The sequence below is a fragment of the Chelonoidis abingdonii genome, chromosome 3, assembly GCF_003597395.2.
Source record: "Chelonoidis abingdonii isolate Lonesome George chromosome 3, CheloAbing_2.0, whole genome shotgun sequence".
NCBI classification, from domain to species: domain Eukaryota; kingdom Metazoa; phylum Chordata; order Testudines; family Testudinidae; genus Chelonoidis; species Chelonoidis abingdonii.
Window position 1 is genome coordinate 199,863,845 of NC_133771.1, and position 27,457 is coordinate 199,891,301.

The 27,457-nt window shown below is 41.0% G+C and overlaps 1 protein-coding gene across 3 annotated transcripts; it reads left to right on the forward strand.

Moving 5' to 3' along the window:
* Positions 1 to 842: 842 nt before the first annotated feature.
* On the forward strand, positions 843 to 22,615 carry C1D (C1D nuclear receptor corepressor). 3 transcript variants are annotated; one of them, XM_032806550.2, is made up of 6 exons: positions 843 to 1,119; positions 10,318 to 10,372; positions 14,518 to 14,664; positions 16,364 to 16,430; positions 16,890 to 16,945; positions 19,440 to 22,615. In XM_032806550.2, exons 3-6 carry the CDS (start codon positions 14,518 to 14,520, stop codon positions 19,614 to 19,616), a joined length of 447 nt encoding a protein of 148 aa, XP_032662441.1. In that variant the 5' UTR covers positions 843 to 1,119; positions 10,318 to 10,372; the 3' UTR covers positions 19,617 to 22,615. The 3 variants fall into 3 exon arrangements, with proteins under 3 accessions (XP_032662441.1, XP_032662440.1, XP_032662439.1); XM_032806549.2 differs by lacking the exon at positions 10,318 to 10,372 and having other exon boundaries at positions 844 to 1,119; XM_032806548.2 differs by lacking the exon at positions 10,318 to 10,372 and having other exon boundaries at positions 844 to 1,115.
* The last annotated feature ends 4,842 nt before the right edge of the window (positions 22,616 to 27,457 follow it).

Sequence of the window (27,457 nt, forward strand, 5' to 3'; positions counted from 1 at the left end):
ACAAAACCGGCCCCAGGAGTAACCCCTGGAGCCGCACTCTGCCAACTGGACATCAAGCCATTGACCACTACCCGTTGAACCAGACGCTCTAGCCAGCTTTCTATCCAACTTATAGTCCATTCATCCCAGCCACACTGGTCATACAATTCAAGAGAGCATCTTACAGGTCATGGCCAAAGAGCATGAATTAGTTTGCAGGCCCAGATAAGCAGTCAATTAAGGACCCCAAATTGTATTTATTCTAAGCAATTTTGTTTTTAAAGTCAGTCGCTCTGGAGAGGCCTGATCCATGATTTTTCAAACGGCTCAGCCTGGCAATGCTAAAGCTCACCCTACGCTGGGGGGCACACACCAACGAACACCCCCTGTGTGTGTGAGCTAGTCGTGTCGCCTCCTGATCCGTGAGGTGTGTCCTCGCCATCACCCCGTCTCCCCCCTGTATGGGATGAAGCGGGAAACCCTCTCAGGCCCCCTCAACCCCCGCCCTCCGTGCGCGCGGCCTCACGCGCAAGACTGCACCGCGACTGCGCGAGATGAATCAGGCCAACAACCACACCGCGGGGCCGCACTCCTCCTAGGCTCTGTCGCGGTACGCCCCACCCACCCGCAAGCCCCGCCCCCTCCGATTATGATTGGCCAGAGCGCCAAAGCCCACTCTTATTCACCTCCTGACTAGCGGACGCTAAACTCGACCTCGCAAGGCCCCGCCCCTTCCCTATCTCCCTTTCCGGATTAGCTTGCGTCACTTTGGCACCGCCCCATAAAGCTAGGTCCTCCCTCAGCTATACGGATTGGTTACGCCCCAACAGCAGAACTGCCATTGGCTTCTCGCCCAGTCACTCAGGCTGGACTCAGCCCCCGTCCCCGGAGAGAGTATTGAGTGTCCGTAACTGTTGCGGAGTTCCGCCCGGGCCTTCGCGAGCGTCATCCGCCTGCGCCCATGTTCCGGCCGGACCAGGGCCCCCTTTCTGGCGCGAGCCCCACCCTAGCGCCCTCGCGGTGACCGTTTTATTTTCCGTGCGAGCCCAGAGTAGCGACGCTTGGCGCCTTGGAAGCTCGTCAGTCATTCCTGCGAGACACGGCTTGATTGGCGTTTAGGACAGGACGTAAAGCTGGCAAGTATGGGCCACCCTTAGTTCATGTGATGGTACCCGAAAGGAGAGCGGTGCTTCAGCTGCGCAGCCAAGCACGAGTCGGCTTCCCGGTAAAGTGGGTTACAACCAGACTAGGTCCTGGCGCTGTAAAACGCCATGAGACAGAAGAATAGCGATACCTTGTTACAGTTCTGGATTGCAGAATGAACTGCTGTGGCTAGTGTGAGGCAGTTTAATTGGCAAATCAGTCCTCAGCTTGCACACTGTTCTGAGTGTGTTTGTATTAAAAACACATAGTCTTGGTTAATGTTCTGTTTGTTTGTTTGAAACGAACACCTTTTTGGTTAAAAAAATAAAATCGGCCTGAATCAGCAAAGAGGCTGGATGCTATGCAGTCCCTTGGTCAAGAAAACATGAAGTATGCAGCCCAGAAGAGTGTGCTTGGGATTATGAGAAACTTAGGGCTAGTCTACACTGGCAATGCTAAAGCACTGCCGCGCTTTAACATGCCTTGTGTGGTTAAAAACGCCACCTCAGCAAGGAGCGTAGTTACCAGTGCTCAGAGCTGTCTACACTGGCGCTTTACAGCGCTGAGACTTGCTGTGCTCAGGGGGATGTTTTTGCTTACCAGAACTCACAGGTATTATATGCGAAATGTGACCTGTTTGGGGTACTTTGCAGAAAGCATGCATAGCTTTCTCATAAAGGTCTTTCTCTTTTCAGTGGTTGTAAGATGTTTAGAATTTGTTTCCTGCACATGCAGGACTGTTTTGCTGCTCATGTAAAATGAAGGCTTCTGCCCAATGTGCAGTTGCAGTCAAAAATGCTAACAGTGTTAGGATGCATAAAGAATAGGATGGTGAATAATACAAAGAATATTATAATTCTTTTATATAAATCAATGGTGTGGCCTCATCTGGAATTCTTTGGGAAGTTCTAGTTGCCCTATCTCAAAAATGATATGGCAAAACAAGAAGAGGAGGTTCAGAGAAGGGCAATGAGGATGTTGAAGGGTATAGAAAAACTCAGATGAAAGAGAAGGTTGGGATTTCTTACCTTAGAAATGTGATAAATAAGAGAGGGTATAAGAGTATATAAAACTAGGGAGTCACACACTTTGTAACTTGTGTAGGCCGAGCTTATTGCATGCATGAAGAGCTTCTTGCATCGCTCCCTTCCACAAGCTCCTATTGTGCCACCCTCCCATCTCCCTCGTTCCACAGCTTCTCAATCCTTTCCTCATACCAGGGTCTCTGTGTCCCCCTTGCCCTGTAAGAGCCCTTGGCATGGGGAACAATGTGTTCCCTTCCCCTATGTGCCCCGGTCCACCATCCTCCCCATCAGGGTTCTTGTGTGCCCCCAGTGCCTAGGTTCCCCATTCTCCCCACAGTACCAATGGTTATGCCACCTCCCCCCCAATTTCTCCTTTCCCAGCCCTCTCCCAGTCCTCCTTCCACCTATGCCAGGGTCTGTGTGTGCTCCCAGTTTCTCCCTTCCCTGCATTCCTACCTTCTCCCCATGCCAGGGGCTTGTGTGCACCCTCTTCCCCTACCTTTATAATTTCTCTTCTTTCTATCTGGGAGATAAATCATTCAGGGTGTCAACATGTTAAACTGCGTTGGGAGGATGGGCAGAAATGGGGGGGCATTGTTATGGTTTGATTTGCAGAGGTGTGCTTCAGAGTGTGGCTCTATTAAACAGATGACAGGAGCTCTGTGTTCCCTTGTACCTATGTGGAGGAACCTGAATGTTCTCTAAAATGCAAATTCTCTTTAGGAAGCATTCCAGATATGCATAAAGAAAGCTATCGCTGTGATTGCTGATGGATCCATTGATAGGTCTGTAGCTGAGCAGGAGTCGGTGTATGTCAGATTTGTCCAGGAGGGAAAACTTATGTAAGCAAAAAGAGCACAACATGTGGAATGTAGGCCAGGTAATGATATCACATAAGAAATAAAAACAGTTTTATGAGTCATACGGATCAGGTTGAAGAGCTCAGCTGAAAGCCGGTTGCGTTGAATGTAGATGGTGCAGCAATGACTGGGCTGTCAAGCCAAGTTTAGACATGCTTTTTTATGTTATGCATTGTGTCAACCACAAGATTGAGATTTTCTGGGTCTCAGATAAAAATCGTTTATAGTTTGAACTTAGTTTGAAAAACATCCTTAAGTTTTACTACTTAGTGCCAAAAGACTGCGGCAGCTTCTGTTTCATTGGCATCAGCAGGATCTTGCTGACCATGAGCTCTTTTGGAAGTATGCATTATCTATGCTGCACTGCAAAAGTGAAATCTCATTTGAGAAGGCAGTGGAAATGTCTAACCTGAGAGCTGGTAGCGCTTAGAAATATAGATAAACATTGAAGTGAACAGTGAAATATACTAAAATATTGAAGCAGCTGAGTAAAGAATATTAAGTGCTTTTTTCTCTTCTGTTTGAATATTACGTAGAATCCAATTACACATTCTTTTCGACCCAAGTCTGTGGTTTTAATTCTGCAAAGAAGAGGCGACCAAAAGTGTAAACTACTGAATTTCTCTTTTTTTGGTGTAATGTTGGGTGGAAATGTTCAGTATTGCAACTTTGAACAAGGATGGATTGATTTAATTCGAAATGTTTTAAATCACCAATTTTAATCAAGCCAATTAAGATTAAATAAGCAAGCAGGAAACCTTGATTTAAGGCATCAGTTTTAATCTTGTTTTGCATTTGTACTTTTCACTTAACATTTAGTTATTTTCCTAAAGAAAAGTTAATTCCATTGTTTGGAGAGCATTCAAACGTTGATTTGCAGCTAAATACAACCTTCGTACTAAATTTTGTACTTCTTTTTGCTAACTAAGCAGATAAATGTGTACATAAGCTTATTTTAGCAGTTATGTCATTTCACATATATTTATTTAGATTCTTAATGTTTACATTTTTTGTTAGAAAATGGTGACATGCAGTTCTTAGTAACTAGGTGATTATCTTTTTATTCATGATTTACGTCATGAGTAAGGAAGAACATTTTGAAAGGAAAGTGAAATGCCGTTTTTGTTCATTTTTAATAGAATTACAAATTGTTTTTATTAGTTAATTAAAGCTACCTTATGTGCTGGACATAAGGAAAAAAGTTTATCAAAACATGTTTGCATTTAAAACTGATTTATTAAACAAATGAAGTATTATATACAGTTAATGAATAGAAACGATTGTTTCTGGTCACCATATCCTTCAAGATTTTAGAACTAGTAAATTTCATCCTCCCACCTCATTTTTATTCCTGGACTAGAAAAGGAAAACGATCTTTCTTGCTTTTTCATCTCCCAATTGTTTTTTCAACTTTGAATTAACTTGTCTTTAAAATTAATTAGTTGAATAAACTGAATTGAAGGATTTATTCTCTCTGCACTTGCAGAAGAAGCTATTGCTGTCAAAAACTGGTTTAACATGTGTTAAGCCTGCATCTAAAGTGTTTATTAAAGTTGTTAAAGCACTGTGTATTTTCAGAGATTATTCTTAAAACATCTGTTTGTATCTTCCCCTCTCCCCCCTTTACCTTTTTATGTCTATCACCTGAACTTCAATTCATTTTAAAAACTGTGTGTACAAAGTTACGCTTGCTCCCCAGGAGATTCATAACATTGCTGGCAGATAAATTAGTATTTGTTAAATTAGTTACAGAATCATCTAATTTTAACTCCTTTTATAATACAATTTAAATCACAGGTCACTTGATGATTTAGTGTAGAAAACTAATGTTTGGTAGCATTTTAAACTTCTACAAATGGTTGCTGATGGTGAGCCACTTCTTTTTCTGTGTGGTCTTCAGATGATGAAATCTTCTCTGTCCCTCCTTGAGTTTTTCTCTTCTGTGTGGCCCCTTCTATTTTCCTCATCTTCTCCTGACGAATGAATGTGTTCCTTGATATGTATATGTTCTACATTGATCTGGAGATCAAGCGGCACATACCTGTTTGTATAGTTGGAGTTCCGATATCTGCGTTGGTATTCTTGAATAAATGAGAATCATCATCAAACAAATGCAGTTTTGTTGATCAGCCAAAGTATTATAACACCTTCATTGTTTCCATGCCAGACTGACTGTGCCTCAATTTTGTGATTAAATATATTTGGAGAATGGGAGAGCTTTTTCAGCTACATTTGCTCATATCAGCATGTTGGGTTAGTTACTGCAGGGCAACCTTTCAACTGAGATTTGAAAGCCAGGATCCTGTCTACTGTATGTTGACATTAAAGCACTTATGTCACATTTTTCATGAATAGTTTGCCTCTGTGTCCTTAGCCAAAATACCCCTGCTCCTCTTTACTGTGCTAAGTACCACGTGTGGGATGCAAACTTTCCTCTATCCCAGAAGTGGCCGTATTCACTGTTGGATTTTTCAGTGCCTTCTATTCTGTTGAGATTTAAAGGTGGTATAATGATAAAGTATTATCAGCCACAAGTTATCCTTCCAGCAATATTCCAGCCCCATTTATCCAACACTCATTTGCCTGGAATGCTGTTTTATTCAAATCTTTTATTCTTCTCATCTTCTCCTGAGTTACCCTGAACTCTTCTTTATGAATTGCTTACCCAATAGTTTATTCTCCAGACTATGCAGAGCCTCATTTAACTGAACGTTTTATTGGAAAAATGGATTTGCTGTGCTTAACTAACAAAAAAAAACCTGACTGAAAGTTGCCAAATCCAACAGACAAACCTATACAGCAAAAATCCAGGACAGGAACTAATCAAGTCTGTGGTAAGTTTCTGCCTGTTCTAAAAGTGGTTGTCTGTGTATTTTGAACTTTGAGGTAATTGTGTTTTGTGGCTTAATAACTGAAATTTAAGAATTGAGGAGGACAGGGTTGCCCCTAGGTATATGGAGTAATCTATGTAGTCTTATTTCCCCTTCGGTGTGACACATCCTGTAGGTGTGAACATGCAGCCTGCATGTTGATTTGGCCAAGACCTCCCATAACCCCGAGCTCCCCATGCAAAAAATACAAACACCAGTTTTGTGATGATGCATGTTTTCTAAAGTAGTGTGGGTTTTTTCTTGTGTATTTAATGTTATCAAAACCCGTTAAGCTAACTGCTGCCTTATTGTTGGCATGTGCTAGCACTGTAACATATCCTGTGTAGAGATTAGTTACACTGAAATAACAGTCTAGTGAAAAGAGAGAGGTCCCCAAACAGCAGGAGTAGGAACTTGCAAGTTCCCATTGCAACAAACAGAAAACTTGTAAGTTCAACAAATCCATTCCCATGCTGAGGAGGAGGAGCACCTTCTGCTGTTAGTGAAGGGTACTGTGTTGGTGTTAATATGCAGCTTTGTTCTAATGTGTGGTTAATTTTCATTGTACACAGTTCCCCTGTAGATGCTGCATGACAAGGTCAACTAAATCATTAACTTCATTCTTGGTATGTGTGATACTAGAGTTAGCAAAAAATACTTTTTGGTCTGTCCCTCTTCCCCATTTTTTCTCCATTTTTCTGTCTTTTCTTTTGGTCCAGATTGGGTTATGGAAAAGTATGAATCTGTGCTCCTTTAATAGAGGTATTTAACCAATGGCAATTGCAATCATGTGATCCTAGCCAGTTCTAATCAGCGGTAGAATGCCCCCACCCCTATACATCTGTCTCTGGACAGGTCCAGCGTGCCTTCGAGGGGGAAGACTTGGTAGAGCTCAGGGAAAACTCCAAAGGAGAAGTGCTCGGGGTCTCACCAGAAGGAGCCAACTCCCAAAAGGCAGTGATCTCCTGCGAAGTCTGCAGTATCAGAGGCCTCAACCTCTTGACTCAGTACTGTGAGGGCAAAGGACTCTTTCTTTGGTACCAGTGGGGTCGGGAGATCCCAGAGTGCTTCTCTGAAGCATGGCTCCAGCAAGCCCCCCAGTACTATCTAGGAAGGACAGGGAGGCCCAGGACATATACACTCCTTTAGAATGGCACCATCTACAGCACACTTACCATTGGTGCCTTCTCATTCAGCACTGTAGGTACTGGCAAAATCAAAGCTTCGGACACCTTTGGCCCCGTTGCCTATGTATTTCAAATTGACAGTACCATCCACCTCAACTGCTGCACTGATGCCAGCCCACTCAGTACCACAGGAATTCTTCTAAGGACTTGTCAGTTTTCGATGAGCTGGAGTCCCCACTGTTTGTGTGTACCAAATGACTTTCAGGACCAAGACCCTAATCTCTGGATTACCATTGTTTCCTCGTACTGCAGGATTCTCTGCCTTTGTCTACTGGGGTCACCCCTTTGAAGGACATTGAGGCAGATGAAGGAAGCATTCAGTCAGTCTCCTCTTTATCAGTATAAGGTTCCCCCTCCACATAAGTATTAGAACCCCTACTTTGACAAGGATCCTTGTCTGCTACAGGAATGGTTGGATCAGTTGCTCTCGCATATGGCCCCCCCGCCCCAATGGCCATGCTGGGGTGCTTGGGTGGTGTATCAGCAGCACTTTGCCAGACCTCTGGCTCCATTGCACCAAGAGGCTAGAGCCTACACAATCTCCTCTACCAAATCCCCAATATGAGAAGATCTTTGAAGAATAGGAGACTAGGGCAGGTAAGGAGGCCACCCCTCAAACTTCTGTTTCATCCTTGTGTCCAGATAAGGCAGTCATGCATCCACCACCATCAATGGCCGATGGTTTTTGCCAATTCTAGGACCTTCATGTGCCTTTTGAAGAAGTTAAAGCCTCATAAAGCTCACTTGTTCGTGACCCTCCAATTTCAGATCACACACTGTCAGGTGATCATGGCCAAGTATGACTTCATGAATTACAAGTTTGCAGCCCTTTATGGAACATCTTCCACAGGAGCACAGGGAACTCTTTCAGATTATCATCATGAAAGTTCAGGTATAAGCCAGAACCCCTCTCCAAGTCTCATTCAATACCATGGACACCTCCACCATATCCATCTCCACAGCGGTTGTTATGTGTAGGGCATGTCAGTTCCAGCTGTTGGGGTTTCTGAGAGTTTCAGAATACTTCTGAGGACATCTCATTTGATGGTCAGAAGCTCTTCTCAGGGATTATGGATGAGTCCCTATACACACTAGGGACTCTGGGGCCTATTGAGGTCTCGGCATATATGTACTCTTACAAACAAGGAGATTTAGCACATCTCAGACTGTCCAGAGATTGCACCCTGCCCAGTTCTCTGGATTTCACAGAACCACCAAACCCGCTGGAAAGAGACAAAGGTTCCAGAGGAAGAAAGCTTCTCTAACTCTCCTTCAGAGAGGATCAAGTTGTCATCAAAACAACAGTTTTGATGGGTTTGTTGAGGGTTCAATACCTTCCTCACCTCTAGCTTGCAGGCTAACTTTTACCTACCTTTCATTTTTGAAGACAGCCTTCCCCATTTCCAATATGGTTGGCATCATATTATCACAGAAAAGTGGGTCATGGAGGTTATAACATTGGGCTACAACGCCCACTTTACATCCCATGCTCTCTCCCATCTTCCTTACCCATTCCACTTTAGAGACCTCTCTTATGAGACTACACTGAGTCAAGAAAGGGAACACTCTCCTTCATTTAGGAGTGGGAAAATGATCCTATCTCCTCGGGGGGGGGGGGGGAGAAACGGGTTTTACAAAAGTGGTTTCTCATGCCAAAGAAGGACAGCGGGCGGAGACCAATCCTAGATTTGAGATGACTGAACAAATGTATAAAGTCTCAAAAGTTCAGGATGGTGACTGTGGCAGCTGTAATTCCTTTTCTAGAGGCAGTACGTTGGTTTTCGGCTGTCAACCTACAGGATGCCTATTTTCATATAGAAATACATCCCCCACACAGGAAAAAACAATTCTGTTTTACCATGAGCCGGGATTGTTTTCAATACCAAGTCCTTACTTTCAGTCTCTCTTCATCCCCAAGGATATTCTCAAAAGATTTTATAGGTAGTAGCTGCTTACTTTCATCAATAAGTCAATTTAGTCTTCAGATGCAGATCTCAGACTTTTACATTCCTGGAGTCCAGAACATTACAGCTGATATTCTTAGCAGGCACTTTTCCCATGACTTATGAATTGGAGTTGGACTCAAATTCTTCAAGGAATATTCTAAAAGTGGACTTCCACAAGTGGACCTATTCAGCAACAAGAAGTTCCCCTTATTCTGTTCAAGAGGAGCCCTAAGTCTCCACTCTTTGGGGGATGCCTTTCTCTTTCTTTGGATGAAGGGCCTTCTCTATGCATTCCTTCCAACACTGCTAATACTAAGAGAGATGAACAAGATCAAATAGGACAGGGCCAAGGTTATCTTTTATAGTACTGACCTAGCTGAGACCGACTTGGTATCCTTACCTGCTTCACCTATGTGTCCAACCGGCATTCAGTCTTCAGACCATTCCTCATATCTTCTCCCAGGATGCAGGTCGCATCTTCACCCCAAACTACGGTCCTCTGCCTTTGAACATGGTTCCTAGATGGTTCAGGGAATTAGAATATACTGCTCAACAGGGGTATAACAGGTATTACTAAACAGTAGAAGGAAGTAAACGCGAATTACTTATGTTCAGAAATGGAAATAGTTGAACCACTGGTGTACAGTGTCAGTAACTTGTGCCTGAATCATCTTTGCTCTCAGCCATCTTGGATTACCTGCTGGATTGGAAAAAATCAAAGTTATCGATTACCTCTATTAAGGTTTATGTGGCCACAAGATCAGCATTTTGTTCCACACTAGAAGGGTTTTCTGTATTTGCTCACCGTGTGTCTCAAGATTTAATAAGGGATTAGGGACTCTCTACCCCCAGGTTTAGAGTCTTACTCATTCTTGGGATCTCAACCTGGTGCTAGATACCTCATGGGACTTCTGTTTGGACCTATGGCAACCTGCTTCTTGTTTCATTTATCTGTGAAGATGGCTTTTCTAGTAGCTACCACATCAGCCCACAGGGTTGGGAAGAGTAGGGCTTTGATGACTGACCCCCCATTTATGGGGTGCGTGTGATTTTTTTTTTTTTTTTTTTTTTTTTTTTTTTTTTAGGACAAGGTCTCTTTATGGCCACACCCTAAATTCTTATGTGAAATGCTTTTGGATTTTCCTCTCAACCAGACCATCCATCCACCAGTATTGGTCACTAAACCACATAAATCTCAACATGAGACCTCCTTTCATACTTTAGATGGGAGACAGGCACTGGCCTTTTGTCTAGCTATGACCAAGCAATTTCAGAAATAATCTAGACTGTTTTTTTCTCCGTTGCAGAATGATCTAAGGAGTTCACAGTCTCTCCACGGAGACTTCCAAGGTGGACCTCTGGGTATGTTGTCGCTTGCTACAACACAGCTGGTGTTCTGCCTTCCCAAAGGATAACAGCGCACACTATCAGATCACAGGCAACTTCTAGAGTGTTACTTAAGAACATTCCTGTGTCTGAGATATGCGGAGTTACTACATGGGCTGCAGTGCATACATTTCTAAATTGTATTGGTACACGTGTACAGTCTTCAGTCTTGAACTCAACTCAGCAGTTTCCCCTACAGCTTCGGAAAAGTGACCTGAAGTGGATTCTCATAGGGACTACTCAAAGATGAAAAGAAGGTTACTCACCTTGTGCGGTACCTGTGATTCTTTGAGATGTCACACTCTGGGCAGGGCTGGCTCCAGGCCAATGGGAGCTACTGGAAGTGGCGTGGGCCAAGCAGGGCCGGCTCCAGGCCCAGCATGCCAAGCGTGTACTTGGGGCGGCATGCCGCTGGGGGCGCTCTGCCGGTTGCCGGGAGGGTGGCAAGCGGCTCCGGTGGACCTCCCGCAGGCATCCCTGCTGAGGGTCCGCCGGTCCCGCGGCTCCGGTGGAGCATTTACAGGCACGCCTGCAGGAGGTCCACCAGAGCCGCGGGACCGGCGGACCCTCCGCAGGACGCCTGCGGGAGATCCACCGGAGCCGCAGGACCCGCGAGCGGCAGAGCGCCCTCCGTGGCGTGCCGCTGTGCTTGAGGCGGCGAAATGGCTAGAGCCGGCCCTGACTCTGGGTGCTCCACCACCTACCCTACTTCTCCTCTGCTTTGGATAGTTCTTTGATGGACATTTCGATAGAGAAGGAGCTGAAGGCAGTTCACCTGCACAGCTCTATAGGTCCTATGCACACAGCATGAAGTTGTATAGAGCTCTTGTGCAGGCCAAATGGACCCTGCTAAAAGTAAATCTCCGATAAGGCCTCAAGAGGCATACATACCTGAAGTGAAGCCGTCACAGGGGGACACATCTCAAAGAACCACAGTTACTGCACAGGGTGAATAATCTCCTCTTCCTTTGCTGGTTGTCAACCATGTTCTGTAACTTTAACTAGGAGAGGCCAGGACAAAATAAACACACACACATAAAATTGTACTGTATACAGATATTTGATACTTTGCCTTTCTGTGAACAACATCCTTTGCATGCAGCTCTGTTCTCTCCCAGGAGCAGTGCAGTTGACCTAAATGCCCTGTAAACATGTGGTATCATACATAGGGGAGCTTGAACATTTTAGGGTTAGCTCAGTATGTAGAAATGTGATCTGATGCAGACCTGAGAGGTGTGAATGGCCATCATTCATCTCAATGGGGTCGTAATTCTGAAGACTACAGATGACAGTTCCACTGTTTAGCTTTAACTATTTCATGGTTGATCATTTTATCAGAAACATACTGCTACGGTAACTGGAATTGTGAATGGAATTTGAGTAGAGTACCACCCAACCTTCCTTCTATGTGAACCCAGCAGGACTTAATGAATAAAAAGAAACCTCTCTCTCATAAACCACACTCTTGCCAGGAAAAGGCAAAGATCAAATCTTTCCTCTGAAACCAACTCCAGGGACTTCACAGCTGTTTGCTGTTACCTTGGCTTTTCCTCTAGCTTTGCGGGCTGTTATTGTTCATAGATTACATCTACAAAATAAAGTTTCTGAAACTTATGTGGCCAGTACCATTTTCAAAATATGGTAAAGAGTTTTTCTAAAATATTTCTATCTCTTCCCTAACTCCCCCACGCTCCTCTTATCGTGTTTGCCTAACTGTATCTCTTGTTTATAATTGCTGATTCCATTTTGCGCTGTTACTTTTTCCCCGATAGTCTTTTTATTTCTACTACTCCATTACTATTTTCAGGACACCTAGTTTCAAGTACAGTCCTATAAACAAACATGGGAGCAGCAAAAAGACTTTCCCTGACCGTGGCTGAGCTGCCTCAGAAGCTAGTGAGGAGATGCTGAGGACAGACTTCAGGGTTCCACAGTATGTCAATTGGTAATCCCAGCTATCACCAGAGAGGAATTAATGGTATAAACTTAGGCGTGTCTACACTACGCAACTTTTAGCAACACAGCTGTGCCACTAAAAGGTGGGCAGCGTAGCTGCTGTTTGTCAGGAGGAGAAAATTCTCCTGCCGACAAAAAACTTCCACCCCCAAGGAGCGGCATAGTGCTGTTGGCAGGAGAGTGCTTCTACTGACAAAGCGCTGTTCATACCAGAGCTTTTCCTTGACAAAATTTTTTTGTCTTTTGGGTATGTTTTGTTGTTCACCTGCCAGTGTAGACAAAGCCTTAATGCCCAATCATGTTCATAGTACAAGAGGGGCATAATGTACTCCCAAGTTCTTGCAAAACAGAATCCTATGGGTCCAAGACACGATTCTTCAAAATGCAGTCTGATGTCCTTTTAAGGTAGAACAAGGCAACAGCTTGTTAGGAAGTTGCTCTGGGGATGACTCAGGGTTGTGTAGTCAACTAAATTGTTGTCTGGAGGACCCCTGCTTCATCTAGTTGAAAGGCGTGTAATGACTGAGGCAGGAGATTGAAGGAAGAGAAAAGGTGGTGTCATGGTTAACACAGTTGAATGCTGACCTGCAGAATTGGATTCTATCCCTGCCTGAGTCAGAGTTCATATAAATCAGACTTGCTTATGGTTTTAGGTTTCACAGCTCCTAATTGTATGTTCCTCATTTTCTGGGTGCCTAACTTGAGCCCTTGAGGTCTGATAAGATCTCTGAAAAAATGAGGTCCTTGGCATCTCAGATCGGGCATCCAGACTTAGTGAAAACTTTGAGCTTAATCTCTGTGTGCCTAAGTCCCCATCTGTAATATTGCCTCTCATCTCACCGGCGTTGTGAAAATACATTAATAAATATTTGTGAAGCGCTTGAATACTAGAGTGATGAGCATGACAGAAAAAGCCAAGAGGAAATTAATAATTGTATATTCAGAGCACGGTTTGAATAGTGTGCAGTAAGTAAGGGATAGAGCCACCCATTGAAAACACTGAGCAGAAAACAAAACATTGAGTAACTGCTCATTACGTGACCACCATCCAGTCTGTGAACTGAATGAGGCAGGGGTACTGTGGAAAAAATATATAATCGTGTAAAGACTATCATAATGCACATGCACAAGGGGACTGAATTAAGGTGCACAGACAAGCTTATCTGGGCCTAATGCATTGGAACACTTGTTGATGAAGAATTCATCTTGTGAAAACGTGATTTCAGTAATGATTACAACTGGTTAACACTTGGATTTTCTATTTGGTGGGAAATTTTGACATTTCAAAATTTTTCATTCAAAATTGGAAAGAAATATATATATTTCAAAAATTTTTGATTTGGGATTTTTACTTCAAATTTTACATACTATGCATTACTACTATAAAAATGGGGAAAAAACTTGATAGAATAAAATTCAAACAAAATTCTGAAACAAAACTTCAACATTTTCCAAAATACAAAATTGCCAAAATGCAAATTTTTTTCCTTCAGTTTTTCTTTTTTCAGGAAATTTTGTTGAAAACAATACAGTTTAGTGAAAAATTTCAGTTTAGTCGAAATAGCTTTTTCTGACAAAAGACTGGATGAAAATTTTCTGACCAGCTGTAGTAATAATTCCACGGGTCTCCATGCTCCTCCTCCTCCTCCTGTTCTGAGCAGGCGGGAGCGAAAATGCCACAGAGGGCCCATGTGTAAAGGAACTGCAGCTACATGGGACGCTCCTGCTTTCCTTTTGCAAAATAGTTGATGCAGCCCAGCAACTGTGCAGGAAAGGGGTGTGTTGATGTAGCTCTTTAATCTCTACCTACAAAAGGATTAACAGGATACCTTTTTTTTTATCATTATTATTTTTAAAACAGGCAAATATTTCTTTCCATTATTGTTACACAGACCATGGAGTCAAATATTTGGTGTGGTGTAAAGATGTGATATTAAAATAGTGATGTTCACGATGGGCCTTCATGCTGTATTGCATTTAGGGCAGATACTTGAAACTGCCATATGATTAGCTATATAACTGTTGACATTACTTCTGCAGTGAACTAATCGCTACACACCTGTTAATTGAATTTTTCATGAATTCCCTTGCCCTCTCCCCAAATTTTAAAATACAATCCTGCTACCCCTAAATATCTGGTGAAAATGGTAATTGTTTCTTTGTAGATGGAGATGGCAGAGGAAGATAATAGTGGGGAAGAATACCCAAATGAAATTCATGATTATCTGTCAGCATTTGAAAAGTCTCTTAGTTCTGTAGATGACGTGCTGAAGACAATGATGTCTGTTTCTAGGAGTGAGCTTCTTGAAAGGGTAAAGAACAACCCCCACCAGCAACCTTTATTATTGTTGTTTTGTTAATTTGTATTACAGTAGTACTTAGGAACCCAGTGAAGGCTTGGGTCCTAACTGTGCTGGGCATTGTACAGACACATAATAGACAGTCCCTGCCCCAGAGACCTAGTATTTTAAATAAATCTTTTCACATTTATAGAACAGCTCTTATTTCAAAGTGCTTCACAAGCTATATACATACAAAATAACACTGAAATGTAGCCAATGCATTAGCCAACTAGCACAGAGTAGTGGGTCAGGAGAGTCAGTTAGGCCAAGGATGTGAGGGCTTATCCCCACCCCTATGAAGAAGGCTATAGGATCTTTAATGTCCCCCAAGACTGCAGAGACGAGCCATTTTTCAATAGTTTTATGTGAAAGACCTTCACACAGTAAACTTCCTTGTTCTCAATTTGTATATTTAGGAAGAATGAGTTAACTCTGGGATTTGAACTTTTGGTTCCAAGGAGTGCAGAACTTGATGCTTAGTCCACTGCACTACCCTTTCCAGCAGATCTAAGGGAGTCTGTAAAACATTTTTTTTTCTGCATGTAGATTCAGTGCAAGGTGTACTGCCAGAGGACTTCACACAAGCAGCTATATATTTTTAACATTTAAAATTCAATTTGTAATTTCTTTGTTTGGGGCAAAAAAGCTCATCCATTAAGGATGTCTAACATGAATATATTATGAAGAAATCAGTCCTGACACCACCAGTCTTTCGACAGTATTCATGTTAGGGCTGGTGGTCTGTATGATGTTATCAGAGTTCCTGGAAATCCTATAGGACTAAAACAATAAATTGACTTTGACAATCAAAAAAAATTTCATTACCCATTTCTTCTTCCTTCGGTGTATAGCCTAAAGTTTCCAACATGCCCAGAACACATCATCTACTGTGTACAGTGTTCATGTTTGTTAATTGTGTGTGGCGTACTAACCTTCTATTATAACTTTAAATGGATTTCAGTAACTTGTTCTTGCATTCTAAATTTCTGTACTGTTTTATTTTGGGGATAGGGAGAGTTATTTTGAGGAAAAATCTTGGTGATGAAATGTGAGCTTTATCCCGAGAAGTTGGCATAGCAGGTGCTCAGTACCTCTCAGCAATCAGCCCCATCACTTTTTATTAGGCTGTAGCATTTAATGTTAGACTGGATAAAAAGTGAATAAATATACAGCAAGGAACAATCCTGCAGAGATAGACTTTGATGATTTAGGCATGGTCTACACACAGTTTTTGTCTGTCACTATTTCTGTTGTGGGTATGCATTTCTCTACCAAAATTAAATCTGTACAATCCCTACTTATATCAGAATAAAGGTACTTTATACACTATAGCTTATTCCCCTTCCCTTATGGGAATAAGCCATCCTGATTAAAATACATTGTTACTTTAAATGTCCCAGTAAATTTAAAGCAATACAATTCTTGTGTGTAGGCAGGCCCCTGAAAAACATTTTCCATCTCTAGTTCTATGATAAAAGTTCTCCTGGTAGCTAAATTGCCTGTATTAACAGCATATTTAAGGATAATTGATTGCAAAACCATGTACCATTTGGTTCTTTGTCACAAATATATTCATATGGAATTATACTGTGTATATTACTGAAAGCTACCATACATCTTAGTTAAAAACAGTGCAGAAGTAAATGATCATCTTTGTTTGTTTTTTAAGTTGGACCCTCTTGAGCAAGCAAAATTGGATTTGGTTTCTGCATACACGTTAAATTCGATGTTTTGGGGTAAGTATGCTGGAGGAGGGCTATAAGAGGAAGCAGAGTTTATGGTGGCCATTTTAACTCTTTTTTTGATGGCTGCAAATTTTAAATCAAATTCTGTAGTCAAATATCTATCCAATATTCTTTCAGTTATTCTAAGAACTCAAGTTTGCTATTGTCCTTCAGTCAGGGTAAGTGATGCTGAAATTTTAAATTAAAATTGGTAATTACTCAGGCTAGCAACAGATATGTTGGGTTTTTTTGGCAGCCTCTTCTGTCCTTTTTGGTTGACAGTGTCAGATTGGTACTGGAGTATTTGATTAGAATATTTTTAAATTAGATATTTTAACGGAGCACCTAGGCTCTAATCCTGCAAACGATCACATGTGGACACATCAATTCATCTGTGTATTGTCAGCTACAGAATTGGGACCTTAATCATTCCTGCCCTTATGTTCAACAGAGCACATTTTCTTCTTGCAGTATACCTGGCCACTCAAGGAATCAATCCCAAGGACCATCCAGTGAAACAAGAGCTGGTAAGATTCCAGTATAGAATGCATTGCAAAATCAGACTTGCCTAGGGCAAGTAATTATTAAATTTTAAATCTGCAATTAAAAATATAACTTCAGTCTCCATGCACTGGTGTAGTGTATGCATGGCATTGTATAACTGTTGATATAAGCTGCCTAGCTCTCCAAATTAAGGAACTCATGATATTTTTAGTTCAAAACAGTATCATCTGTGGAAAGCAAAGTTGTCAAGCCTGGTAAAATTGGAAAAGCAGAAAAAGATTAATGGTGTCATCCTACCTTCCCTTTCCCTCCCCCTTTTTGTCTGAGAATTGTATTCTGAGCAGACCAGCTTTTCACTGTATCTGTTGAACAGAAAAATGTTACATGTCTAATAGTAATTTATAGTTTCCAGTATGGTGTTTTTTCCTATAAATACTTGGAATCACGTTAATCTCTGAGACTGCCTTTTCTGACTCTTGTATGACTAAAAGAATAGTGTGGTTGATTTACTAGCAAAGACGGGAAAGATCCCCCCTCTTTCTTTCCAGTTCCTCCATTAATTCATTTTCTCAGCAGTAAAGAATCCAGTTCAGCAACAAAGCTAAAAGCTTTTTTGGCATCAGTTGTATGTGTACTGTCCAGTAATTCTGCATTAGTGACATATTTACAACCTATAATAAATCTTTTAGGTTTGTCTTTATATTCCATTTAGATACATGAGTACAGTATATAAGGTCTGCTATCTTGGAAATTCTGCTGACTTCAAAAATCAAATCATTTAGTTTGAAGAAAATAATAGAAATATTATACTAATACCAATATTAAAAATAGAAATAATTAGAAATACTTAAGTAAATAATGTGCTGTATGAATATATTTCATTTGAGTACATAAAGGTAATTCTGCATAATCAGGGTAATAGTGCTTATGGTTGAAGATACAGAAAACTACTCTGAATATCAAAAGAATGTGTTCTATTTATAATTTGGATTTTGCAGTCTGTAGTGGATCATGAAACCAAAAGTGGATTGCTAACTTTTCATGGTGATTCAGTTTCTACTCCCTCTTACGCTGTATTGGTACAAATGCATTGCACTATTTTAATCTATTATTAAAAATATACAACATAAAAATCTAAAGCAAGTGATATACTGGTATTTACTTGACAATTGCTGATGGTTTTAGTCGAAAGTAGATTATCTTCTAGTTTTTCATCCAATTTCTTTTTACAAGTAGCAATGTGAATGAATAGACGTTTCTTTCGTCCATGAGTAATGTGATATTCTTATCACTCATGTGGAAAGGGCAATCAGAAACAGTTACTCTCCCACAATTTGTTTTGTTTTCAGAACTCTGTTCAACATATACCTATAGGTAATACTTCGGGTTTCAAATGATATATTAATAAAACTCTCCTTCTGGCTGTCAGAATTCATTTTTTCTGTAACCTTGTTGCAATGTTTCTGTCAACTCCTTTTTTCCCTTGCTGATGTGTGTCGGGTTGCCATCTGTTCTGATTAGCAGTCTCAATCATACTAGAGAAATAGTACAGCGTACCATAAATTCATACCCTGTAAAGCTTAACGAGTTAAAACTACACCTTGTACATTGGAACATTGGCCAACATTTTCAGAGATCGGTTTGAGATGTGGGTTCTGATTATCCTTGAAAAACAGGTAAATGATTTAGGTGTCTGACTTTAGAAACCCAAGGTAGAAAATGTTAGCCATGTGCATATATGACACACATGCTGTATGTTGATATATGTATTATCTGTGTACATGAAATGTATATATTTTATTTATTGTCTGTAATTCAGGGAATATGTGAAGTGTTACATAATGGCTGTTCATTAACTCTTCGTCTAAGGTCTCATGGGATGTCTGTGGGAGAGCTGACTTTTGAACTAGATCTCCTGAGTCCCACAGGATCATCCTTCCTCTGTGTGTGTTTGTATAAAATACACATCACAGAATAATCGAGAGTTTCTTTAAAAAAAAAAAAGGCATGCTTTCTTGGTTTTTAGTAGGGCAGATTAATATTTTGGAAATAGTGAGTTTTTGAATTTCAGCAGATATATATTTTATATTTATATAATGCACATATGAGTTAATTTTGCGGGCTTTACTTATGCAGAATTTCTATAGACTTCAGTGGGTGTGTGACCTTTTTAAGGATTGGAAGAGAGGTCCCTAGGTTGTAATAGCATTACACAAAATACTACGGGAATGAGGACCATACGTATGCCTAGAAATATAGAGATGTTTGAAGTTGTACCACTAATGGCCTCGTACACTTATTGGTACAATCACCATGTGTTGCAGAAAATCTGCTAAAAGGGCAGTCTTGAGTTTGCAAAGAATCCACTGGAGTTTGAACAGAGATTAAATATTATATTCTGCTGTATATTATGGAATGCGTCACGTTCCGTATGCTTTGTTCTTACTGATCTCTATTTTAATAGTACGTGTCTTCAGAGAATAATATCAGGTATACTTTTTATTTAATATCTTGCAGGAGAGAATAAGAACGTACATGAACAGAGTCAAAGAAATAACTGACAAGAAAATGGCGTCCAAACTGGATAAAGGAGCTGCAGCAAGATTTGTAAGAAACGCATTATGGGAACCAAAACCTGAAACTAATCCTAAAGTGAAAGCTTCTGCTAAGGCAAAAAAGAAAAAAACAAACTAGCTTTTTATTTTCCTTGTGGTTGTATTTTTGTTTACCAAGTAGGGAGATAACTAGAAAATTATTCTTTAAATTGTATTTTGTATATATTTTTGCATTACGTAAATGATGAAGTAAAACAACAATTCGGTGACTATATCTTTAGCAAAGATCTAAACTGTAGGGTCACGTTGCACAGCTTCTGCTGAGATCATACCCTTATACACGTATATCTGAAAGTGAAAGTTGGTCCTTGAAGATTAGCTTTAAAGCTTGGCTCTTTAAATGGGAACAAACTAATCATTTTTGCCAACTCTTTGTAGTAATGTGCTATTTCATGATTTGCTTCTAATTCTCTAATTATTTTTTGGGGTAATTCTGGCTGGTTGGAACTGTATTTTCTTAGTTATTGCTAAATTCAATCTCTGAACATTCGGACAGTCACAGGCGATGGACATCTAGTCTGTGTGAATTGTTTACGTAGGAGCCACTGGTTTTCAAGTACATCTGTGTATGTAATGCTAAATTTGTAGAGCATACTATCCTTTGTATTGCTTGTATTAAATATACATGATGCCTCTCTTTTTTTCAGTCTCTCGACTTGAATTAAATACTGTTCATGGTCTTTAATGTTTCCATGGCCTTTAAGTATGGATAAGAGCTTAGTGCTGGCACTGCGAGATGGACAGTTTAGCAGGGATTCGCTCTGGGAGTGGTGTGTTTTTGCTGTTCCCTTTGATACTGAGTCTGGAAAGTATTCTCTAGTAGGGTAAAAAGTATTGAAATACTGGGCAAATACCCTGTTTTATATATAATTAATTTGTACTCATTTAAGGAGTGTATGTATTCTTAATCTATTGGGAATTTGTTAAGGAGAACCTGTTAGTTCATTTTCAGTACACTGCAAGCTCACAAATTAATAACACAAATTTGGGGTTTTTTGGTAGAGGAGGTCTGCTGTTGGTGGAGAAAGTCTGCTGTGTTGAGGGTGGCGAGTAAATGTCTGTGATAAGGGCTGCCTGGAGGGGGGCAAGTGAGGCAATTTGCCCCGGGCCCCACAGGGGCCCCCACGAGAGTTTTTCGGAGGGTCCTTCACTCGCTCCAGGGCCCCAGAAAACTCTTGCGGGGTCCGGGTCCCTGGAGCTTCTTCCGCTCTGGGTTGTCGTCGGCAATTCAGCGGCAGGGGATCCTTCTGCTCTGGGACCCACCGCCAAAGTGCCCCGAAGACCCGCGGCGGGGGTTCCTTCTGCCTCGGGACCCGCTGCCGAAGACCCCAGGCCCCCTTAATCCTCTGGGCGGCCCTGCCTGTGATTAGGCGTGCTCTGATTTGAAAGGTGGAAGTGCTGGCATTAGTGATGGGACAAATATAAGTAAAGTGTCACTAGCTGCTTGCAAATAGAGAACCCAGTATCAGACATACTGGGTTAAATTTACTGTTGCCCTGCATCTTGTATAATTAAGACCTCAATCTTGCAATTTACAATGTGCACGCATTAGGGGCATTCCTGCACAGAGTCCATTGATTTAAGTGGGGGCTTCTTGGGCATACAGGAGTCTGCCCTTATATTGTAAATTGCAGGATTGGGGCCTCGAACTGGGGCAAAGTGAGTGTAAAATGCTGTCAAATCAGAGTGGGTAGCATTTTACACTTGCTTTTTACTAGTGTAAATGACAGTGTAAGGTACAGTGCAGTGGTGAATTGGGCTTACTGAACCAATCCTAACAATCTGAGATTCACCTGTAATTTGCATTAGGTCTTTCAGCTGTTAATGTGAATGAGCAAGATTCTACTGAATTGTTAATTTGGAGTAGAGATGCGTTGAATTTCTCTGTTACACATACTTGAAAGCTATTGGATATGATATGGAAAGTTATTGTTCACATAGTTATTCTGAAGAATTACACCACCATGCACTTGCGAATAGTCTAGACTGAATAGAATGAGATGCTGTAACTGAAGCTATATCACCATTGACCATTCAGAAATGTATTTTTAAAGAGAAATGTTTTGATAAACTGCCAAGTTGTGTTTATTAAGCACAAATGTTAATAGTTTTGTATTTTTAGAAAATGGCTCTGTGAACGTTATGATGAAGAATAAACAAACCTAAGCTAATATGTAAATATATTTTACGCTGGTTTCTGGAATAATTGCTACTGTTTGCTCTAACAAAGGATTTTCCTCCTCCAAATGCTCATTCACAGGCATAACTTGACTGCCACAAGTAGTCTCATCGATTTTTCCTTGAGGCCACTCACATGAGTTAAGTATGTTAAAGGTGCATAAGTGTTTGCTGGATCAGGGCCAAAATAAGGACACTCAATTCCCTGTGAAAACAGGTATATTTATGTATAACTGAAGAACTCAAAGTCATAGGACTCATCTTTGGGCTTACCTTTATTTTGAACCTTGAAATATTTTCACAATTATTTAAGCTAACATACAGTAAAAATCAATGGTGTAAATCAGTACTGTTTGTGATAGGTGTGGGGGGAACTTACTCCCTTTAGAAGGCTGTTTGTCCCTTTGAGGGCCTCTTAGGTTCTGGTCCTGCAATGTCCTCCATGTGGGTGGACTGCTCTGCAGGGACCCATTGACTTCAGTGGGGTTCTGTGTGGGTGCAGAGCTCAGCAAGTACAGAATTTATTGCAGGATCAAGTGTGAGTCTAAAAACATAAGTTCTAAAGCTGGCCTGAGGTGCTGACCAATATATATTCTGTGCTTATAAAATATGCTTAACATATTGCTATTGTGTGCTTAATGCATATTAATATATGTGGTGTCAATAACACATACTGATAGGATTTTTAAATATGTATGTGTAAAAATTACTCTCAGTATGTATTATCGATACCACACTAATATACATTAAGTGCACAATATCAAAATAACACGTGCATAAATATTTCTAGCTCTTATATGGCCTGGCTTAGCCTGTGTCTTTTTATAACCCTGTTCACTTATGCTAAGTATCCCATGATACTTCACAAAGCTGAAGTTCAGCTCTGGCATTAGAAAATAAGACACTTGTCAAAAGGCAAAATAGCTTAATGTTCTACCCGGATACAAGCTGAGGAGGAATCTTCATGGACTGTACCTCAAATGTTAGTGTCCAAAACAAAGACAAGGAAGAAGCAGAACAAGAAATTAAGGAACTGGGACAAACTGGTGGATTGGATTTTAGTGACAGGTAAAGCGTTTCATAATTTGTAAAATCGTCCGTCCTATAAATACTTAGCTGAAATGTGTAACTTTGGGAGCACACATTCTATGTAAGGTGAATATACCAAATGTGCACAAGACAGCTTCCTGGAAATCAGTATCCTATAGCACCCTTCCTCCTGTACTTAATAATAATAATTAATAATAATAATTTATTATTGACTTTTAGCAATAATCCTGACATTGGTTTTTAGGCTCTTGAATATATTTCATACGAAACCAAAGTGTGGTCAAGTAACTGGCTATACAGTTTATCAACAGAGACATGGATAGTGATGCAGGAGATCAGATTTCTGGGCCAGACCAATAGTCCTAAGCACAGAAACTAGGCCTATGGTACAGTGCACACAGCCTTCAAAGGGGATGATCATTAATGCTCTGTTTACTCAATTTTCACCTCTAGTCAACCTGTGTGCAGTAGTACTCCTGTGCCATTGTGCATGCACAGAATTCATGTCTGGTGCAGAATTTTTTTTTTCCTGCAGAAAATACGTTCTGCCCAAGAAGTGCTTGCGTGGTGATGCAGAAATCCCCCAGGAGTGAAAGTTCATCACAGCACAGTTGAGCCAAGATAGAACAGGCAGAGTAGGGCACACAGGGCTGCTGGGGATGTGTGTGCGCCCCAGATTGGGATTCAGAATGGTTAGTGCATAGGACAGATGGGTGCATGCTCAGGAGCTAGAGGGGTAACACCATTGAGCCAGAGGTGGAATGGGGCTGCAAGGTCACATGAGAGTGGGAGGGCTGCAGGGACACATGGGGATGGGGCAGGGGGCATACAGACAGGGGCAGATGTGCCTGACTCAGTGGGAGAGGCTTGGGATCAGCCAGGGGGTCTGCATGGGGGAGGCTCCCAAACTTCCTAACAATCTCTTGTCTGTTCTCTTCCCCCCTCCCCCCCCCAAACAAAAGAAACTTCCATACTTCTCCCACCCACACCCAACAATCCTCCAAGTTCACTCCAGGCTCCTTCCCTCTCCCTCAGCTCCTCTGTTGCCCCTCACTCTCTCAAGCTTTTGCATTGTTTCTGATGGGTGCAGGAAATATGTTTCTGTATTGTAACCTAAATGAATTACTCAAAAGTTCTGTATTAATATGCCTAGTAAGGAATCTATTTGTAAAAATAAATATATAAATTACTGGCATCTTTTTTAGTCTGTATTGTTGCTGACAAGTATTTTGAAATAAATTACCAAAATAATTGAAACTGGTTTGATTATATTGTTTTGCCAAATATGTAGAAATTTGCTGAATTTTTAATTTGTGTGTGCAGAATTCCCCCAGGAGTAACAGTAGGGAGCCAGGTGTTCTTTTCAATCACAGGGAAAACGGCAGACTAGCAGCAATCTGGGTAGGGGTGGGGGTGAGCACGGGAAGAATTTTGCTCGGGAAAGTTCTGAGAAAAAGCCTCCTGAAGTTTCAGCTATCTAGTAAAAGCAAGACAGGAATAGTCTTGGGAAAACAGGATTGGTTAGCTAAGCACTTGGCAGCAATTGCTTACTAATGGCTTAGAACCATAGAAGTATAAGATTGGAAGTGACCCCGAGAGGTCCTCTAGTCCATTCTCCTGCCCTGAGACCGGAGTCCCTGAAGAGTGTCTAACCTGTTCTTATAAACCTCCAGTGACGGAGATTTCAACCCCCCTTAGTAATTTGTACCAGTGCTTAATTACCCTTACAGTAGGAAGTTTTTTCCAATGTGTAATCTAAGTCTCCTTTGCTGCTGTTTAAGCCCACTACATCTTGTTCCGTCCTCAGTGGTTAAGGAGAACAATTTTTATCGCCTTCTTTATAATACATAGAAGGTTATTTGAAGACTGCTGTCATGACCCTCTCTCTGGCTTCTCTTCTCCAAACTAAACAAACCCATTATGTCAATATTTGCTCATAGGTCATATTTTCTAGATCTCTATTAATTTTTGTTGCTCTGCTCGCCTCTGGACTTTCTCCAATTTGTCCACATCTTTCCTGAAGTGTGGTGCCAAAACTGGACAGACTACTACAGACGAGGCTTTAACACTGCTGAGTAGAGTGGAAGAATTACTCTTTGTGGCTTGTTTACAACACTGCTAAAACATCCCAGAACGGTGTTCACTTTTTTTGCAACAGTGTTACATTGTTGACTCTCACTTGGTTGGTGATGCGCTATAACCCCCAGGCCCTTTTCTCTCTCTAGTGCTCCTTCTTATATCATCATTTGCCATTTTGTATTTGTGTAATTGATTATTCCTTCCTAAGTGGAGTACTTTGCATTTGTCCTTATTGAATTTCATCCTATTTATTCCAGATTTTCCTAATTTATCAAGATCATTTTGAATTCTAGTCCTGGCCTCCAAAGCAATCGCAACCCCTCCTAGCTTTGTATTGTCTGCAAACTTTATAAATGTACTCTCCGTGTCATTACCCAGATCATTTGTGAATATATTGAATAGACCTGAGGCCAGTACTACCTGTAGGCCCTGGTAATCACAGTCGGGTTTATAGTTTCATATGCAAGTTTTAGCAGGGTGATTTCACTTGAATACTGAAGTATTAAAAAATATCCCAATGAAGTATTAATCACTGCTGAACATTCCTGAAGGTTAAATATCTCCACAGATAAAATGTATGCTCTGTACCTTCCCAGGCAATAGATGGTTGTAATAATCTCACTATCAAACTTGCAAATTATCTTTAGACAGAACAGAACAGGCATTTTAAAATGAACTTTTCTGTGTAAAAGCTTAATAACTTCATTAAAAACTGAAGGACATTTCATTCCTCTAGTGTTATATTGTGGGCATTTTCTTAAACTCTCTTACAACATGATTTTCTGAATTTTCCTTTTACCCTTTTATTATAACTTTGTTATAAAGGGATAATTACAGGTAGGGCCCATAATTCAACCTTCAGCTAGGTGCACAGAGTGTACAGATAAATGTTTAATAGGAAGTAACAGGACTACTAACTACCAACTGCTGCAGGGTATCAGATAGTCAAGTAAATTCTTGGTGCAATAAATCACGTGGTAGACAAGTAGTTGGCAGTCAAGCACGTGTGCCATGGTAAGTGATGTCACATTATATATGAGTAGGAACCTACAAAGTTTTGTGTAGGTCTGTAATACTTCCTCCTGGAGGCTGTGATTGGTTTGTGTATTGGACTTGCAGAAGTGCATCTTTCCTCACATTTTCTGTAAGTAGGACGTAAGGAGTAGCATTACAGTGTACATTTCAGTATAGCTCCCTCTTGTGATATAGGCTGTGACATGCAAGACAATAAAAAGACTGCACTCATGGCACCAAGGATCTCAAAGCACTTTACATACAGTTGAGCCTCAAAATGGGTAGTTAAATTTACTGGAGGGTAAACCTGAGGCACTAAGTGTAAAATGACTTGCCCACATTCATCTATTCTGTTAATGATGGAGACAGAAGAGAAACTGAATTCTGGGTTCTGTCCATGATAATCAGGTATTCTGATCCTCCTCACACAGCCCAGTTAAAGGGGTCTTTCATGGGAAAATTACAGGGGTACTGGAGGTAAGAGACTGTTCACCCTTCTCCCTTCCCAAAACAGGAGGCAGGGCTAGAAGAACATGCAGACTTGCTGTAGCTGAAATAGCCCCTACGTTATAGTTCAGGGGTTGGCAACCTTTTCAGAAGTGGTATGCTGAGTCTTCATTTATTCACTCTAATTTAAGGTTTCATGTGCCAGTAATACATTTTTAACGGTTTTAGAAAGTCTCTTTCTATAAGTCTATAATATGTAACTAAACTACTGTTGTGTGTAAAGTAAATAAGGTTTTTAAAATGTTTAAGAAGCTTCATTTAAAATTAAAAGGCAGAGCCTCTTGGCCAGGACCCAGGCAGTGTGAGTGCCACTGAAACTCAGCTTGCGTGCTGCCTTCGGCACATGTGCCATAGGTTGCCTACCCCAGTGTAGTTGAAAATAGTGTGTTTGTGGACCCAGTAGTCATTCAGCTGGAACTGCCCACAAACCATCTCTTCCTGCCCCACAGGCTCCTTTTTGGAGTGAGTATGTCTAGGAGGCTGCACAGTTTCAAGAAGGCTGCTAAGTTCCACAGCATCTCCTCTCAGAAACCCCCTGTCCTGCATGTATGGTAGAAATACAGCACTTATATGGCAGGTAGATGGCTGCCAGATTTTGCTCTCTGATTTCACTGATGTAACTCTGGAGTAATACCTTTGACTCAGTGGAATTCCTCTAGATTTATGCCCGTGTAATGCAGAGAAAACAGGCCCTGTGTCTCAGGTTTGGTCCTTTTGTCTCCCCATGACCTGCTAATAACAGGCAATAACTACTATCTCAATTATCATATTGGGCAATCCAAACAAGTAAACTGCTGCCAGTTTAAAAATCTTCTTGTAATACTTTTTAGTGGACTGCTGTGTTTAATTATCTGTTTTTTTAACTATTAACATTAAATACTGGAATTATTGTGGTGCGCTGACTTTTGAGCATCCTGAGAGGTTAATAAATAGCAGTAACTTACAGTTAACCTGTTCCTAGATGCTGAAAATGTAGGATGAGTTTAAGTGGGAATAGAGATGTTTCCTTTCTTAATTTACTGTGTTGTAATTACTTGCCTTCCACACAATCTGCTGTGATTGGCAGGGTCTACACCCGGTAATTTTAGCAGT